Source organism: Ceratotherium simum, chromosome 7 (genome assembly GCF_057802395.1).
Source record: "Ceratotherium simum simum isolate JZ-2026a chromosome 7, ASM5780239v1, whole genome shotgun sequence".
Lineage (NCBI taxonomy): Eukaryota > Metazoa > Chordata > Mammalia > Perissodactyla > Rhinocerotidae > Ceratotherium > Ceratotherium simum.
The window spans coordinates 67,448,523-67,463,407 of NC_141906.1; the positions used below are offsets into that span (position 1 = coordinate 67,448,523).

Below are 14,885 nucleotides of genomic sequence, written 5' to 3' on the forward strand. Positions count from 1 at the left end.
CTTTCCTTTCTAGCACCTCCTCTCCCCGGGCATCTCTCTCCCAGTTCTGTTGCTGAATCTAGAGTCTCAGGGAAGAGGCCCAGCCTGCTGGCGTGATGAGGCCAGATTCACATGGGGTCTGTGTTATGAGGGAGTGTGGCAGTGCTGAGAACCCTGTGCATGGTGGGCTGAGCCAGGAGGAAAGGGTGCTGGACAGGGTGTGTTTACACTTTCCTCCTCCCCCCACTTCACCCACTCCCAATTTCAGAGTTCCCAGGGGACCTATGAGGAGCTTTGTTGCCCCCAAGTGAATCTGTATATGGGAAATGGGGAGTTTAAGAGTTTGGGGTTCCCAAGAAGAGAGTCAGTCATAAAAAAAGGCCGTTCAAAATCTTGAACATCAGGATCAAAGGAGACAAGCCACCTCGGGAGCCTGCATTTCATGCACACCATCCTGTGGTAGGCAGGCCAGTGAACAACGCAGGTACAAAGGAGGGGTCTCTAACCCAAGCATGACAGCTGTCATCTAAAGCAGAGCCCAGCCAGAGCCCGTCCCCTCTGACAGACCTGGACTGGGAGGGGGTCAATGAGAAAGAGCAGTGAGGGACTGGAGTAGGTGATGGCTGTGCTTTGGAGCTAGTGGTGAGGCCACTGCTTTCAGACATGGTCCAAATGAGAGTCACTCCAGGCAAATAAGCTTCCATCATAAGCATCTATTTCCTTTGAGTCAGAAGTCTAGACTTCAGCCTGGGAGTCAGGAGGGAGGGGTTCGAGATGGGGAAGGCACACAGTATGCTTGCTCCCCAGAGGGTTTAAGACAGCCCCACAGTTTGGAGAGCTCTGTCAGCTGCTTAGATGTAGAGCCGTGTAGGGCTCTGCTTCCTCCAATCACAACCCCCACCATTCGTACCCACCAGCGTCGGCACCAGCAGGAATATGTACACATGGTCACATGCTTTCCTCATCATATTTTCCTCCTTCCTTCCTTCTCTTCCCCCAACAGAAGCTGTCATGGCAGCCCTAGGGAGAAAAGAGCCCCTCTCTGTGGACCAGCTGTAACAGTGGCCACCAGGCGGCCAGAATTGACCAAAGCCAACCCTGGGATGAAGAAGCACAGGTTTCCAGCACCATGGCAACAGCCTTGCACATAATCACCATAGAATGCCTCTCTCCCTCCCCACTCCCACCATCCTGGAATGGAGCAACTCATGAAGATTCCCAAATGAGCACGGGAAGCCGGGTTTGCAAAGCCTGGTGAATGTAATGCATCCGGATGGGGGAATCGCAGGAGGTTGGATATACTGGGGACAACAGCCCCTTCGGTGGCCTCTCCTATCCTGGGCAGGGCCTTCCACCCTTTGCCCAACAGGCCACAGTCAAGGACCGAGCTATGCTAGGGGCTCAGGTCCTGGGTTCTCCAGAAAAGGAGCCGGGAAGTGGGCCTGGGCAAGTAGACCCTCAGGGTTCTCCCCCATGACCGAGACCATGGTCATGAATGCTGTAGCTGATATCTTCCCACAGGTCGTCGAGACGGGCCTGCAGCTCCCTCCGGGCCTTGCCGCTGTCAGCTTGGAGGAACTCTGGGGCGAAGGCATGGTGGCCTGGTGGGGGCGGCGCCAGCTGCTGCTGGACCTCCTCAGTCTCCTGGTCAATGGCGTGGGTGAAGGCGGCGATCTGCAGGAAGGTGTCGTGGCGGAAAGCCTGGAGTCGCTGGAGAACCTCCTGGGACAGAACCTGGGGGTCCGGGACGGCCCCTTCCTTCGCGCTGTCCGCGCCAGCGCCGGTGCTGGCAAAGGCGCTGAGCTCTGCCCGCAGCCGGTCCAGGTTCTGCTGGATGTGCGCGTGCAGGGCCTTGGCCTTGAGCGTGAGCTTGCGCGAGAGCACCTGCACGCAGCGGCTGAGGCGCGCCGGGCTGGCGGCGGCGTGCGGGGCCACGCTGCGGTGCAGCTCCTGCACGTGGCGCCCGATGCCGGACACCAGGCGCTCGGCGTAGGGGTGGAAGAGCGCCTTGACCCGGTCGGTGTGGTGCGCCACGCGGCTCTGTAGTTCCTGCAGCAGGCCCCCCGCCTCATCCACGCCCCCCAGCAGCTGGGTCTTGGTGTCCTCTCCGACCACGCGCAGCTGCTCCTGCAGCTGCTGTACGCGCAGGGCCACCTGCTCCATCAGCTCCATGGTATAGGGCTTCAGCTGCCGCCGCAACCCGTCCAGGTTCCAGCCCACGCGCTTGTGTACCTCTGCCATGTAGGGCTCCAGGCGTGCCCTCACCTCTTCCAACTCCTCCTGCAGCCGCTGCCACATGCCCGCCGGGTCGCGTGGGAGCCCGGGAGTCACCTTCCCCTGCCCACTCAGAGGGCCTAGCTTTTCCAGGAGCTTGTCAATATTGCTGAGGTCTTGCTCAAGGCTGTCTTTCAGCCTCCTGGGGAAGGGAACAGACATCCAGGCCATCAGACTGCTAGGCTCCATCGCCTCCTTTGCCCCAGAGACATTGCTCTGGGGAAAGCAAGGATGTGCAGCGGTGGCCCCAGAGCCTGGGCTCTAGTTCTAGTCCCGGGCTGACCACAACTTCTCACAGAGAAAGTACAAACATATGGCACATGCAAATCCTGATCACGACTGCCCAAAGAAGCACAGATGCACCTGGACTGTCACACACTCTTTTCATTCTGGGGGCCATGGTGGGGGTCCTCTCCGCTGCTCCCAGGTCCCACGCCTCAGTAGGCAAGGGGGCAGCAGCTATAGCGAGGTCAAGGCGGGGGCTGCTGCCGGCAGAGGGCGCTGAACAGCCCAGGACGGCCAGGATAGCGAGCAAAACTAGTACTGAGGACCACGTGGTAGAGGAATCAGAGGCAGCGCATCACCCACGGCCCGGCTGTCTCCTCCCTTCACCCGCTCCCTTTGCCCTGGCCACTCACGCGGGCTCCCGTGCCAGCTTCTGCTGCTGGATCTGCTCCACCCTGCCTTTGTCCCCGCTGCTCTGGCTGAAGTAGTCCCAGAAGCCCTTCTGTGCCTGGGCGCTTGCAAACGCTGTGGAGAGGGATGGGCGATCAGGAGCTGGGTTTCCTCCCTCTGGGTGGACGGGCCCCTCGGTCCAGCCTCCACCCACACCTCCACATTGAAGTCAGGATTGGAGACCCACCTAAGATGAGGGCCAGAGCCCAGGTCGGAACTGCAACAGTGCTTGCCATTGTCTGCTCTGGGAAGGAAGGCAAATGGAGGCCTGGTTAGGGTGAAGAAGCAAAGGAAGGGACACCTCCCAGGGGACTTGTCCAGGGGCAACCTGCCCCAAATCAGTTAACCCTTCCCTGGGGTGTAGGGAGCACAGAGCTGTTGGGGCTCAAAAGGACTGACAGAGGTGAGTGTGGCTGGGAGGGAAAGGGTGTCTTCCTCAGACTGTGTGTGTGTGTTGGGGGGTGTTCCTTTTTCACCTCAATCACATAATATGGAGTGTGGAGCTCCCATTGCTTTGTAAAGGTTCCCGCCATCACCACCCACCCCAGACCCCAGGAGCAGCCTCCTAGGGGCTTCTGCCACCACTCCCTCGCTCACCTATCTGCCTGCCTCCCATTTCATGGCTGGGAAAACTAAGGGATCCCGAGGGGGAAGGAGCGACTCTGCCAAGGTGCTCCAAGAGGATGTCCTTAGTTCCTAGTTCCCACCCCAGCTCTCTGCTGAGACCCCTGCAGTCCCCTCCCAGAGGACCCCGACACACATCCCTCTGCCCCAGCTGCTCACCTGCTGGGTTCTGGGCACAGAGAACAGACATTCCACTTTATACTCCAGGGGCCTGGGCCTCTGGCCACAATTGCTCTGAATAAACACCACGTGGAGGTTCAAAGAAGGATGACCTCAGCTGCCTCTCAGTGCTCACCTCCTGCCCTTTCCTGGCACCCAGAGGGTTAATGAGTGCCCTAGCATCAGGGGGCTGCTCCAGTAGAAACGTGCTTCTTGGAAGGTTTTACAAGGAATGGGGATTAACTTCTCACCCAGTTCCCCCTATACCCCATGACCTTTACCCTTCCCACTGATCACTGGCTGGCCCACCAGTAGAGACAAGCCTGTTTGTCTGCTGAGGGCCACACTCTTACTCAACTGCTCAGAGGCACTGTGCCCAGCCTGACAGGGACAGTGTCCAGCTGCCAGCCTGAACTTGAGCAGCCCTTGACAGCTCCACCACAGGCTCCTCAGGCAGCCTGGGAAGAGCCAGCATTTATAGGGTTAAAGACCCTCCCACCTCCTCCATTATGAAATAATCCTGGAACAAGCAGGGGAAGTCAGATGGGGTGAAGATGAGATGGGGAGAGGCTTCTGGGCCAAGGACTCTGGGCCCAAAGAATTGGCGCAAGAGAAGTCCCCCATGGGGAAAGGCTGGCCTCCACCCACAGGGCCTCTGAGGAGGGGAAGCCGAAAAGCCCAGACCTTTCTCTGATGAAATGCCCATTCCATATACTTAAACACACACATTCATAAACTCCTGATTTTTGCTTCTAAATGTCTCATGAATCGATCCCCTCTCTGTTTCCACCACCGGTCCCATCACAGCCCACTAGTCTCTCACCTTGATGCATCCATAACCTCCAGCGGGGTGCTCTGCCACAGTCCTGCCTATTCAGTCCATCCTCTGCTGTGGCCCATCCCAACCCACTTCCAGTCTCATCTCCTGCCCCACAAAACTCCTGGCATTCCCTGAGCATACCACCTCTCTCAGGACCCTGAGCCTTTGTACTTGCTTCCCTCTGAAATATCCTAACCCTTGGTGAACTTATATTCATTTTTTTCAGACTTAGTTTGTATTAGTTAGGTTTAAGCTTAGCTGCAGGTGAGCTCCCCCCAAAAACTGGAGAAAGAGAATAGCTTAAACAAAATGGAATTGTATTTCTCTCTCATGTAAACATAGGCCAAGCAGGGTTCCTCCTGTCTTGTTGCACTACCATCCTCAACAAGAGGCTCATGTCCAAGTTTCAACTGCTCCAGTTCACCATCAAGTCTACCTCCCAGCCAGCAGGAAGAAGGAAAAGAGCATGTTCCCTCCCTTTAAAGACGTGTCCCAGAAATTGATCTGACCACTTTTACTGACGTCCCATTGGCGGGAACATAGTCACATGGCTATACTTAGCTGAAAAGAAGGCTGGGAAATGTAATCTTTATTCTGGATGGCTGTATTCCCAGCTGGAAAAGAACTATATCCCTCAGGAAGAAGAATGGATTTGGGGAAGACAATAGTAGGCTCTGCTGCACAGCTCCAATATCACTCTGAATGCCTTCTTCTGCCTTCACCCTTCTCTGTCCTGGAGACAGGCTGATTCCACAGTAGTCACAGAGCACTTTGTATATTCCTATATTACAGCACTTACTATCCTGCAGTACAATGATTTGTTGACATATCTGAGAGCTCTTTGAGTGCAGGGACTCTGTCTAATTCATCTCTATGTCCCCCATTATGTTTGGCACAGTGTATAATACATAGAAGATTGAGTGATTGAATTCATTCATTCAATTGATTAAGGAACTGAGGTTTGGGGATATTAAATGACTTATCCATCATTGCACAGCAAGAGGCGCAGCCAGAGTTGGAACCCAGGTGTTTAGTTCTGGTAGCTCAGGAGAGCAGGAGATGAGGCAGGAAGGGTAAGCAGACCATAACCAGGTCATGAAGGGCCTTGTGTGAGCAGTCACTGAAGGGTACATGACGGAAAGATCACTCTGGAGGGTGGCAGGATAGAAGGCAGAGAGACTGTCTAAGAGGCTATCTGAGTAATCCCAGGGATGATGAAGGCCTGAGTTAAGGCATGGCAGTGAGGATTGATAGGACAGAAAATACAGTATTTGAAGGATATTAAAGTAGTGAATTGATGGCACCTGGTGGCTGATTGGATGAGGGAGGTGGACGAGGAATCCAGATGATTCCTGGGTTTCTGGGCAAGAAGGTAGATGATTCCATGTTTCACCAAGTGGGGAGCATACTGAAGGAAGAGCAGGTTGACATGGGGAATGAGAGTTCAGTTTAACAGGAATCCTACTGTGAACCTAAGCAGGGTTTCAAACAAGCCTAGGGCAAGCCCAAGTGAGATCTATTTGCATAATGGCTGAAAAGCCTCCTAAGAGAAAATTCATTTGAAAAGAAAAAACCAACAGGAACTACAACCCAATCAAGAGACTATAGTCATGAGAGAAGTGTGGAGACAGTATCTGGGAAGGGTGTGTTTTCAGGAAATGAGACGACGGGAATGAGAGAGCCCTTCACATTTAGATCTGGGTTCTTATTTGTACTCACAGATTGGCATTGTCTTGTGCCTGAAGATCCCCCAGTGGAGACGTTAGGGCGGTTGGATGTAGATGCCCAGAGTTCAGGGGAGAAGTCTAGGTGGGAGACTGAATTTGGGGAGTCATCAGCCTGTAGTGGAAGTGGAAGACATAGGAGTGGATGACATCCCCCAGGGAGAGTGTGTGCAATGAGAAAAGAAAAGGACTGAGGTTAGATAACAGCATTTAAGGGAAATCTGAGGGGAAACGCCCTCCAGAGGAAGCCTCTGGCTGAGAAAATTAATAACCACCAAAGATCCATGTACCACCCCGCATTTTTCAGTCTTCTTTGCAATTAGGTTGGGGCCATGTGATTAATTTTGGCCAATGAGCTGTGAGCAGGAAAAAAGTAGGTCCCGTCTGGTCCAGGACAACTAAGAGTAGATGTGAGTTTTCCATACTTTCTCTTTCCTTTCTGTCAGGTGGAAACAAAGAACTACAAGATGACACAGTCATAGAAGGAGAGGATGGGTGTTCTGCGTTGGTGCATGGAGGAGCACCTCCCACCAGCCAGCATCACATTTTGCCTGAGTGAGAAATAGACGTTCATTGTGTTATGCCACTAAGATTTGGGGATTTATTTGTTATTGCTGTAGAGCCTAACTTATCGTGACTAATATAGAGTCTAAAAAAAGGGCAGCCAGAGAAGTAGAAGTATAATCAGAAGAGAGAAGAATCACAGAAAGCAAGTGTATTAGTTAAATTATATATTTGGCTGCTCCTAGAGAAACCCAAAATAACAGTGCTTACACGATAAGAAGCTTGTTTTTCTCCTGCATAAAAGTTCATGCTGGTATGGTAGCACTGCTCCAAAAGGCTGTCCAGGATCCCAAGCTCCTTCTGTCTTAAGGCTCTACCATCCCTATGTGCTAACTTTTGTCCAAATGATCCAAGATAGCTTAGCACCTAGTCCACATCCAGGCACTGGAAAGGGGAAAGTGGGGAGAAGAAAGTACTGTCCTCTCTTTTAAGGGCAAAGCCTTAGTTTCTTTTCCCCTCCATTGGTCAGAACTAGTCACAGTAACCGTAAGGGAGGCTGAGAGATGGTGTCTTTATTTTGAATGGCCGTAAGCCCAGTGCCCAGTTAAAAATCAGGTATTCTGCTTTCATACATTGCTGGTGGGAATGTAAAATGGTACCACTGCTTTGGAACACAGTTTGACATTCCCTCAAATGGTTAAACATGGAGTTACACTGTCACCTAGCAATTCCACTCCTAGGTACAAACCCAAGAGTGGTGAAAACATATGTTCACACAAAAACTTGTACATGAATGTCCACAGCAGCATTATTCATAATAGTCAAACAGTGGAAACAACCCAAATGTCCATCAACTGATGAATGGATAAACAAAATGTGGCATATCCATATAACAGAATATTATTTGGCAATAAAAAGGAATTATGCTTCATATGCTACGACATGGATGTCCATATGTTCATATGCTACAACATGGATGAACCTTGAAAACATTATGCTCAGTGAAAGACGCCAGTCGCAAAAGACCACATATTGTATGATTCCATTTATATGAAATGTCCACAAAAAGCAAATCTATAGAGACAAAGAAGATTATTGGTTGCCTAGGGCTGGGGAAGTATTGGGGAGAAATGAGGAATAACTGCTAATATGTATAGGGTTTCTTTTTGGGGTGCAAAAAATGTTCTAAACTTGGTTGTGGTGATAGTGGCACAAATCTGTGAATATATTTAAAACCATTGAATTGTAGTGAATTTTATGGTATGTGAATTGTGTCTCAACAAAGAGCTTTTAAAAATCAGGGGTTCTGTAACTGAGAAAGAGGGAAAGAACAGATATTTGGGGGTGACTTGCTGCCTCCGCCACACTGTGGAAGGGAAGATTTCAAGAGTGAGGAAAGAATGGCTTCCCACCGTGGCGTGTTGAGCTGAACTGAGGGCATATTTTCAATGCTTTTTTACCTCTACTTTTAAGGGCATTTCTGGCCACTTCACGCCCATTAGATTGGCTATTTTAAAAAACAAACAAATGAACAAATAGGACAGAAAATAACAAGTGCTGTAGGGATGTGGAGAACACTTGTGCATTGCTGGTGGGAAGTGAAAGGTGCTGTCACTGTGGAAAACAGCATGACGCTTCCTCAAAAAAAATCAAACACAGAGTTAATGCTCTGTGCTTATATGTGCTCATATGCTCCAGCAATTCCACTTCTGGGTATATACCCAGAAGAATTGAAAGCAGGGATTGGAACAGATATTTGTACACCGTGTTCATAGCAGCATTTACCACAATAGTCAAAAGGTGGAAACAACCCAAGTGTCTATCAACAGATGATTGGATTAAAAAAAATGTGGTATAGATATATAGATCTATAGATATAGACATAGATAGATACATATAGATACATGTCTATATACATACATACAATGGAATATTATTTAGCCTTAAAAAGGAATGAAATTCTGATACGTGCTACAACATGGATGAGTCTTGATGACATTATGATAAGTGAAATAAGCTAGACACAAAAGGACAAATCTTGTATGATTCCACTTATATAGGTACCTAGAATAGTCAAATTCAGAGACAGAAAGATTAGAGGTTACCAGGGGCAAGGGGGAGGGAGGAATGGTGAGATAAATTGGTTAATGGTACAGAGTTCTGTTTGGGAAGATGAAAAAGTTCTGGAGATGGATAGTGGTGATTGTTGCACAACAATGTGAATGTACTTAATGTCACTCAACTGTGCACTTAAAAATGATAATTTTTATGTTATGCATATTTACCACAATATTTTTTAGAAAGCATTTCTGGTACTCCAATGGTTTTTTGGAGTGTCTGCATTAGACTGTCTGTAAATCAGCATCATCACCACCTCTTCTAAGGTCTTTTCTGTGATGCAGAGGAGACACCTGGAACCATACTTCCCAGAATCCCCTTCTCTCTGTGGGCCAAAGTTAAAGTCAGCCAATGTGAGATGGAAGAGGAGAGACCATTATTCTTCACTGGTAGCCGCAGGCAGACGCATAGGCAGACTTGGGGTTTAAACCATCTTCTGGATGACCTTCTTAAGAATCAAATGCGTCCGGTTTTGCAGACTAAGATAATTAGGTGAGCAGCCCATTTGTGACCACTTACCTGTGAGCTTTTGAGAATCACCCCTTCAAGTGCAAGCTGAGATGGTCACTCCTCCAGCCCTTCCAACAGTTTTATAAACCTTTAATTTTCTACATTAAAGCCTTTCACACTTGAAATATGTAGAGTGGCTCCTGTTTTTCTGACCAAATGTAGATCAGTACAATAGGTAGATGCAAGACACACTCATGCTTCTCTATTTGATGACATCTTATAGTTTTAGTTTTTAAAATGTTTGGGTTGGTTGGAGGTATTCGTATATGTGTATGTGTTACATGCTTTGTGTGTGAAACCATTTGAAATAATTGTAGACAGCATGACACTTCACCCTAAATACTTCAACATACGTCTCCTAAGAATAAGGACACTTTACATAAATATAATCACATTATCACACCTTCAAAAATTAACATAATTCTTTAATATCATCTAATATATACCACATATTCAAATTTCCCCAATTCTCCCAAAATGCATTTTACAGCTGTTTTCTTTTTTTAAATTTAGGATCCAACACATTTGAGGAGGTTGTTATGCCCCTGTCACCTCTTTTCATTTAGAACAGTACTCCCCAACCCTTGACATTGACTTCTTTTGAAGAGTCCAAGGAAGATGTCTTGTAAAATGTTCTGGATTTGACTGATTGTTTCCTCACCTTTAGATTCAGGTTAAACATTTTTGGTTCGAGTCTTTGGATTTGAAAACAAGTTCCCTAAAAGCTCTTACTTACAGAAGAAATCAGCTAATACATGTAGATGGAATGATGTAATTTTTTTAAAAAATCACTATTTTGCAACCCTCAGGTAATATTTGATTCAGGCTAGGAGCATCAAGCCAGCCCTGGTGGTCTAGTGGTTAAGATTCGGCTCTGTCACTGCCGTGGCCCAGGTTCGTTTCCTGGTTGGGGAACCACACCACCTGTCTGTTGATTGTCATACTGTGGTGGCTGCATGTTGCTGTGATGCTGAAAGCTATGCCACCAGTATTTCAAACACCAGCATAGTCACCACATGGTGGACAGTTTTCAGCAGAACTTCTAGCGGAAGACAAACTAGGAAGAAGGACCTGGTCACCCACTTCTGAAAAAATTGGCTGTGAAAACTCTGTGACTAGCAGGGGAGCGTTGTCTGACACAGCACTGGAAGATGAGAGGTTGGGGCAAAAAGACAGGACAGCCTTCAGTTCTGCTGTCCACAGGGTCACCAGCAGTCGGAATCAACTCGATGGCACATACTCACAAAAAAAAGATCTTCGATGAATGCTAAAACCATTAGGAGAAAAGTTGTTGGGGAAAGGGATGCTCACATGCCTTCAAAGTGTCACCCCACAGATTACTTATCAATTATTAACTTTTACAGTGGAGAAATCTGGTGGATCATTTAATCAAGTGATCAAACTTAGCATGACCAAATAGTGGGAGAATCTGATATTTCGTGTAAATATCTCCAGATATGATGGTACCTCCAGATATGATGCAGTAAGAAGGGCCAAATATCACCTATGTAGTATTTTGAACCGGATTATTTCCACGTGAACTTATTTGCACTTCCCTTTTCTCCACTGTTTCTTTGTTGTTTGGTATCATATTATTCGCAGACAGCTGCATTTTTAGAAGAGAGTTACCCACTTAGGTTTTTTTTTCAATCCAAGAATTGCTGATATAATCTAGATGTAGAATAAAAAGAATTTTAAGATGTATATTTGTAAAGATTAAAAGGTACCTTATTCTTTAATGCTCTGTATCGGTGGTTTTGCTATAAACATGAATTAAACAGGTATATGGATCTCAAATAAAAACTCAATATGCACCAAACGAGAAGACTTCCTAGACAGTTTTTCTCTTGTGCCCTGTTCTTTAGAGGAACATTTGTGAGTCCTCATTATAAATAGTAAGAAAAGCTTGTTGCAAATTGTTCTCCTTCAGTCTTATCTTGCCAAGAACTCAAATGTAAACTGTGGTGCAGTGGTCTTGACTCAGTGCGGCAGCAGTGCTGGATCCCATCTCAGAACACATCAGGGACACGGGTCGAATATAATAACTGTTCATTATGGATCTCTTCTACATTGTTTACACTTCTATCACCAGGCCTTAATGTAAATCTGTTTTTTTAAAAAGCAAATATACATCTCAAATACACTTAAATAAGAAAGATATTTATACTTAACACGGCAGTAAAATAGCCAAGCAAGTAAATAGGGACTTGTGTAAGCACTGTTTGTTTGTCTTGAAAGACAATCTGTTTGCATTATTTGTCAAAAAGGAAAATAATTAAATAAAATATCTAGAAGTGAAAAATATAGTCATTAAAAAATCTTTTTAAACTCATTTAGCTACAGCTGGAGAGAGAATTAGTACACTGGAAGGTTGATCTGAGAAAATCACGCAAAAAGAATCATAGAAATAAAGAGAAGGAAAATATGAAATGGAAGGTAAGAGACATGGAGGACAGAATGGGAAGGCCCAAAATATGCCTCCTGGTATTTCTATAAAGAGAATGGAGAGACTTTGGTAGAGACAATATTCAAAAGATGATGGCTGAGAAATTTTGAAAATTGAAGAAGGATGTGACCTGAATCCTCAGTTGCAGAAAGCATCCTAAGTCTTGAGTAGGAGAAATTAAAACAAATCCAAGTCAAGAGACATCATCCTGGGGCCAGCCCAGTGGCACAGTGGTTAAGTTCGGCACACTCTGCTTCAGTGGCCCGGAGTTCATGGATTTGGATCCTGGGGGCGGACCTCCGCCACTCATCAAGCCATGCTGTGGTGGTGACCCACATGTGAAATAGAGGGAGATGGGCACAGATGTTAGCTCAGGGCCACTCTTCCTCAAGTAAAAAGAGGAAGATTGGCAACAGGTGTTAGCTCAGGGCCAATCTTCCTCACCAAAAAAAAAAAGAGAGCCAGAGAGAGAAAGACATCATTGTGAATCTGCAGAACATCAAAGACAAAATCAACCAAAGAAAAAAGACTATCTACAAGTGAAAATGATTAAACTGACAGCTGACTTATCAGCAATATAGCTTCAAAAGACTGAAGGTAAATTAATGGCCAATGAAGAGTTCTATTCAGGTCAACTATTATTCAAGAGTAACAAGTTAATTTCAGAGAAGGATTGAGAGAGTTTATCACTCACAGATCCTCATTGAAAGAACTGGATCTGAGAAGGAAATAGAACGCAGAGAGGAGTGGGATACAAAGAGGCATGGAAACAGTGAACAATAAAGATAGTAAATGTTTAGGTAAATTGAAAAAGCATTAGTGATTTTATATGTAACTATATAAATGTGTGTGTATATATATATTTAAATATACATACATTTAAACCATACGAGATTAGTTTTCTTTTTTTTTTTTTGGTTGAGGAAGATTGTCCCTGAGCTAATGTCTGTGCCAATCTTCCTCTATTTTGTATTTGGGATGCTGCCACAGCATGGGTTGATAAGCAGTGTGTATGTCCGTGCCCAGGATCTGAATCTGTGAACCCTGGGCTGCCGAAGCGGAGTGTACAAACTTAACTACTACACCACTGGGCTGGACTCTGAGATTCGTTTTTTATAACTAAAAATTGGTCAAATATTGGCAATTTCATATAGTTCAACCTAACATAAAATGTTTTTATATGTAGTTTAGTCTGTCTTATTCACTGCTGTATTTCCAGTGCTTAGAACATTGCTTGTCACATGGTAGGGAGCCTCAATAAATATATATTGATGAAGGGACTACTTTGGAGGAGGTGTTATAAACAATGAGGAACTAAAATATTAGACCAAAGTACCAGGGGAAATGGAAAAGGAGAGATCAAAGTTAAAGCATTCTGCAGTCTTTGCATTATTCAGGAAGAAGAAAGGAATATTGATTATCTTTAGACTTTGTTACAACAAGCAGGAATATTAAAAGTTTAAGGATAACCCATTAAAAGAATACAAAGAATGGATAGTTTTCAAACTACTATATGGGAAAAAGAGACTAAAGAACATCAGACTGACTTCTAGTAGAGGAAGGGGCATTGACTGCATGCAAGAGCCTCTCCTCTTTTCTGAAATCTCAATAAAACGGCATTAAAGTGCACTTTAAAAAAATGCATAAACCCACAAAGAGAATAGAAGATGAGACAAAAGACATTTTGGAAGCTGGAACGCTTCCAGGTGGTCAAACGGTAGTAACTGGGCACACCTGAGAAGGTGAATTTTGAAGCAGCAATGGAGAAAGCCAGGAACTCCCCTGATTTATACTACTATTACTGAACTCCTCGAAAGCTCAGACTTTAGCAGCAGCAGATTCTTCTGGAAGCATGGATGAGAGTGCAGATAGTTGTGAGTCTGTTTGTGACGGTTGAGAGTCTGTTTGAGAAACAGATGTCTTCTCCAGCTCCACTCAGCTGGGTGACCATCCTTTCCCCCAAGAAGCAGGGAACCAGAGGTTTATTCTCCAGAGAGGGTGAAAGAGTGGGTCTCTGACCTGGGGAAAACAAGGGATTGTTGGGGGCCAGGGTTCTCGTGCTCAAAAAAAGAGGATTTAAGTAAAACTTTATATATTTGTGAGATGCCTCCCTCCACACATCATCTTTCCCTTTGGCCAAAATGTTGGCCAGTTAGACTTTACCCTCCAGGAAGGAGACTGGACCGTCCTCCCTGAGAAATCTGGCTAACCCAAGAAAATAGACCTAAAGAAACACTTTTGGAGGTTCTTGTGGTCAAGATGGTCCAGCCTAAAGTGACCCATGGACTCAAGGCTTCACATCAGCTTTTTTTTTCTTCTAATTTACTATGAAGATGTTCAAACATACAGAAAAGTTGAAAGAACAGTGTAGTGATCACTCTTATACTCACTGTCTGGGGTCAGTAATTGTTAGTATTTTGCCATGTTTGCCTCCTCTCTCTATACCTGTATTTTATATGTATGCATGCACTTCTCTAAATAACTTCAGCTTGCATATCCTAAACAATAAAGACACTCTTGTGCAAAACCACAATACTCTTCTCATACCTAGGAAAATGAACAATAATTCCATAATATCATTGATATACAGTCCATGATCAAATTTCCCCATTTTTTCTCTAAAAAGCTTTTTATTATTGTTTTATTGTTTTTTTCAATCAAGATTCAATCAAGGTTCGTATACTGCCCTGGTTGTTAAGTAATCTTTAGTCTCTACTAAAATGTTCATACTTTTTTTTTTTTGAAGAAGATTGGCCCTGAGCTAACATCTGTTGCCAATCTTCCTCCTTTTTTCCTTTTTTCTCCCCAAAGCCCCAGTAGATAGTTGTATGTCATCGTTGTACATCCTTCTAGTTGCTCTATGTGGGATGCCACCTCATCATGGCTTGATGAGTGGTGCATAGGTCCACACCCAAGATCCAAAGTGACAAACCCCAGGCCGCCAAAACCGAGCATGCAAACTTAACCACTACGCTACTGGGCCAGCCCCATGTTCGTACTTTTTTTTTAAATGATGTTAAATTATTAAAAAGCCAGTTGTCTTGTAGAATGT

General features: G+C 45.8%; 1 protein-coding gene across 1 annotated transcript; it reads right to left on the reverse strand.

Annotated features, from left to right (window-relative positions):
• Positions 1-1,161: 1,161 nt before the first annotated feature.
• APOA5 (apolipoprotein A5) lies at positions 1,162-3,164 on the reverse strand. The gene is made up of 3 exons (XM_004427290.3): positions 3,116-3,164; positions 2,892-3,003; positions 1,162-2,395 (listed from the first exon to the last, which is right to left on the reverse strand). The coding sequence occupies exons 1-3, from the start codon at positions 3,162-3,164 to the stop codon at positions 1,438-1,440; spliced, it is 1,119 nt and encodes a 372-aa protein (XP_004427347.1). The 3' UTR covers positions 1,162-1,437.
• Between the last annotated feature and the right edge of the window lie 11,721 nt (positions 3,165-14,885).

What these genes read in the sequence shown, in the direction of transcription:
- APOA5 (XM_004427290.3), bottom strand. Translation starts at nt 3,164, where the DNA reads ATGGCAAGCACTGTTGCAGTTCCGACCTGGGCTCTGGCCCTCATCTTA. An exon ending in GGCTCTGGCCCTCATCTTAG is followed by an intron (nt 3,004 to 3,115) that starts GTGGGTCTCCAA and finishes CCCTCTCCACAG; the next exon opens with CGTTTGCAAGCGCCCAGGCA. An exon ending in AAGCTGGCACGGGAGCCCGC is followed by an intron (nt 2,396 to 2,891) that starts GTGAGTGGCCAG and finishes TCCCTTCCCCAG; the next exon opens with GAGGCTGAAAGACAGCCTTG.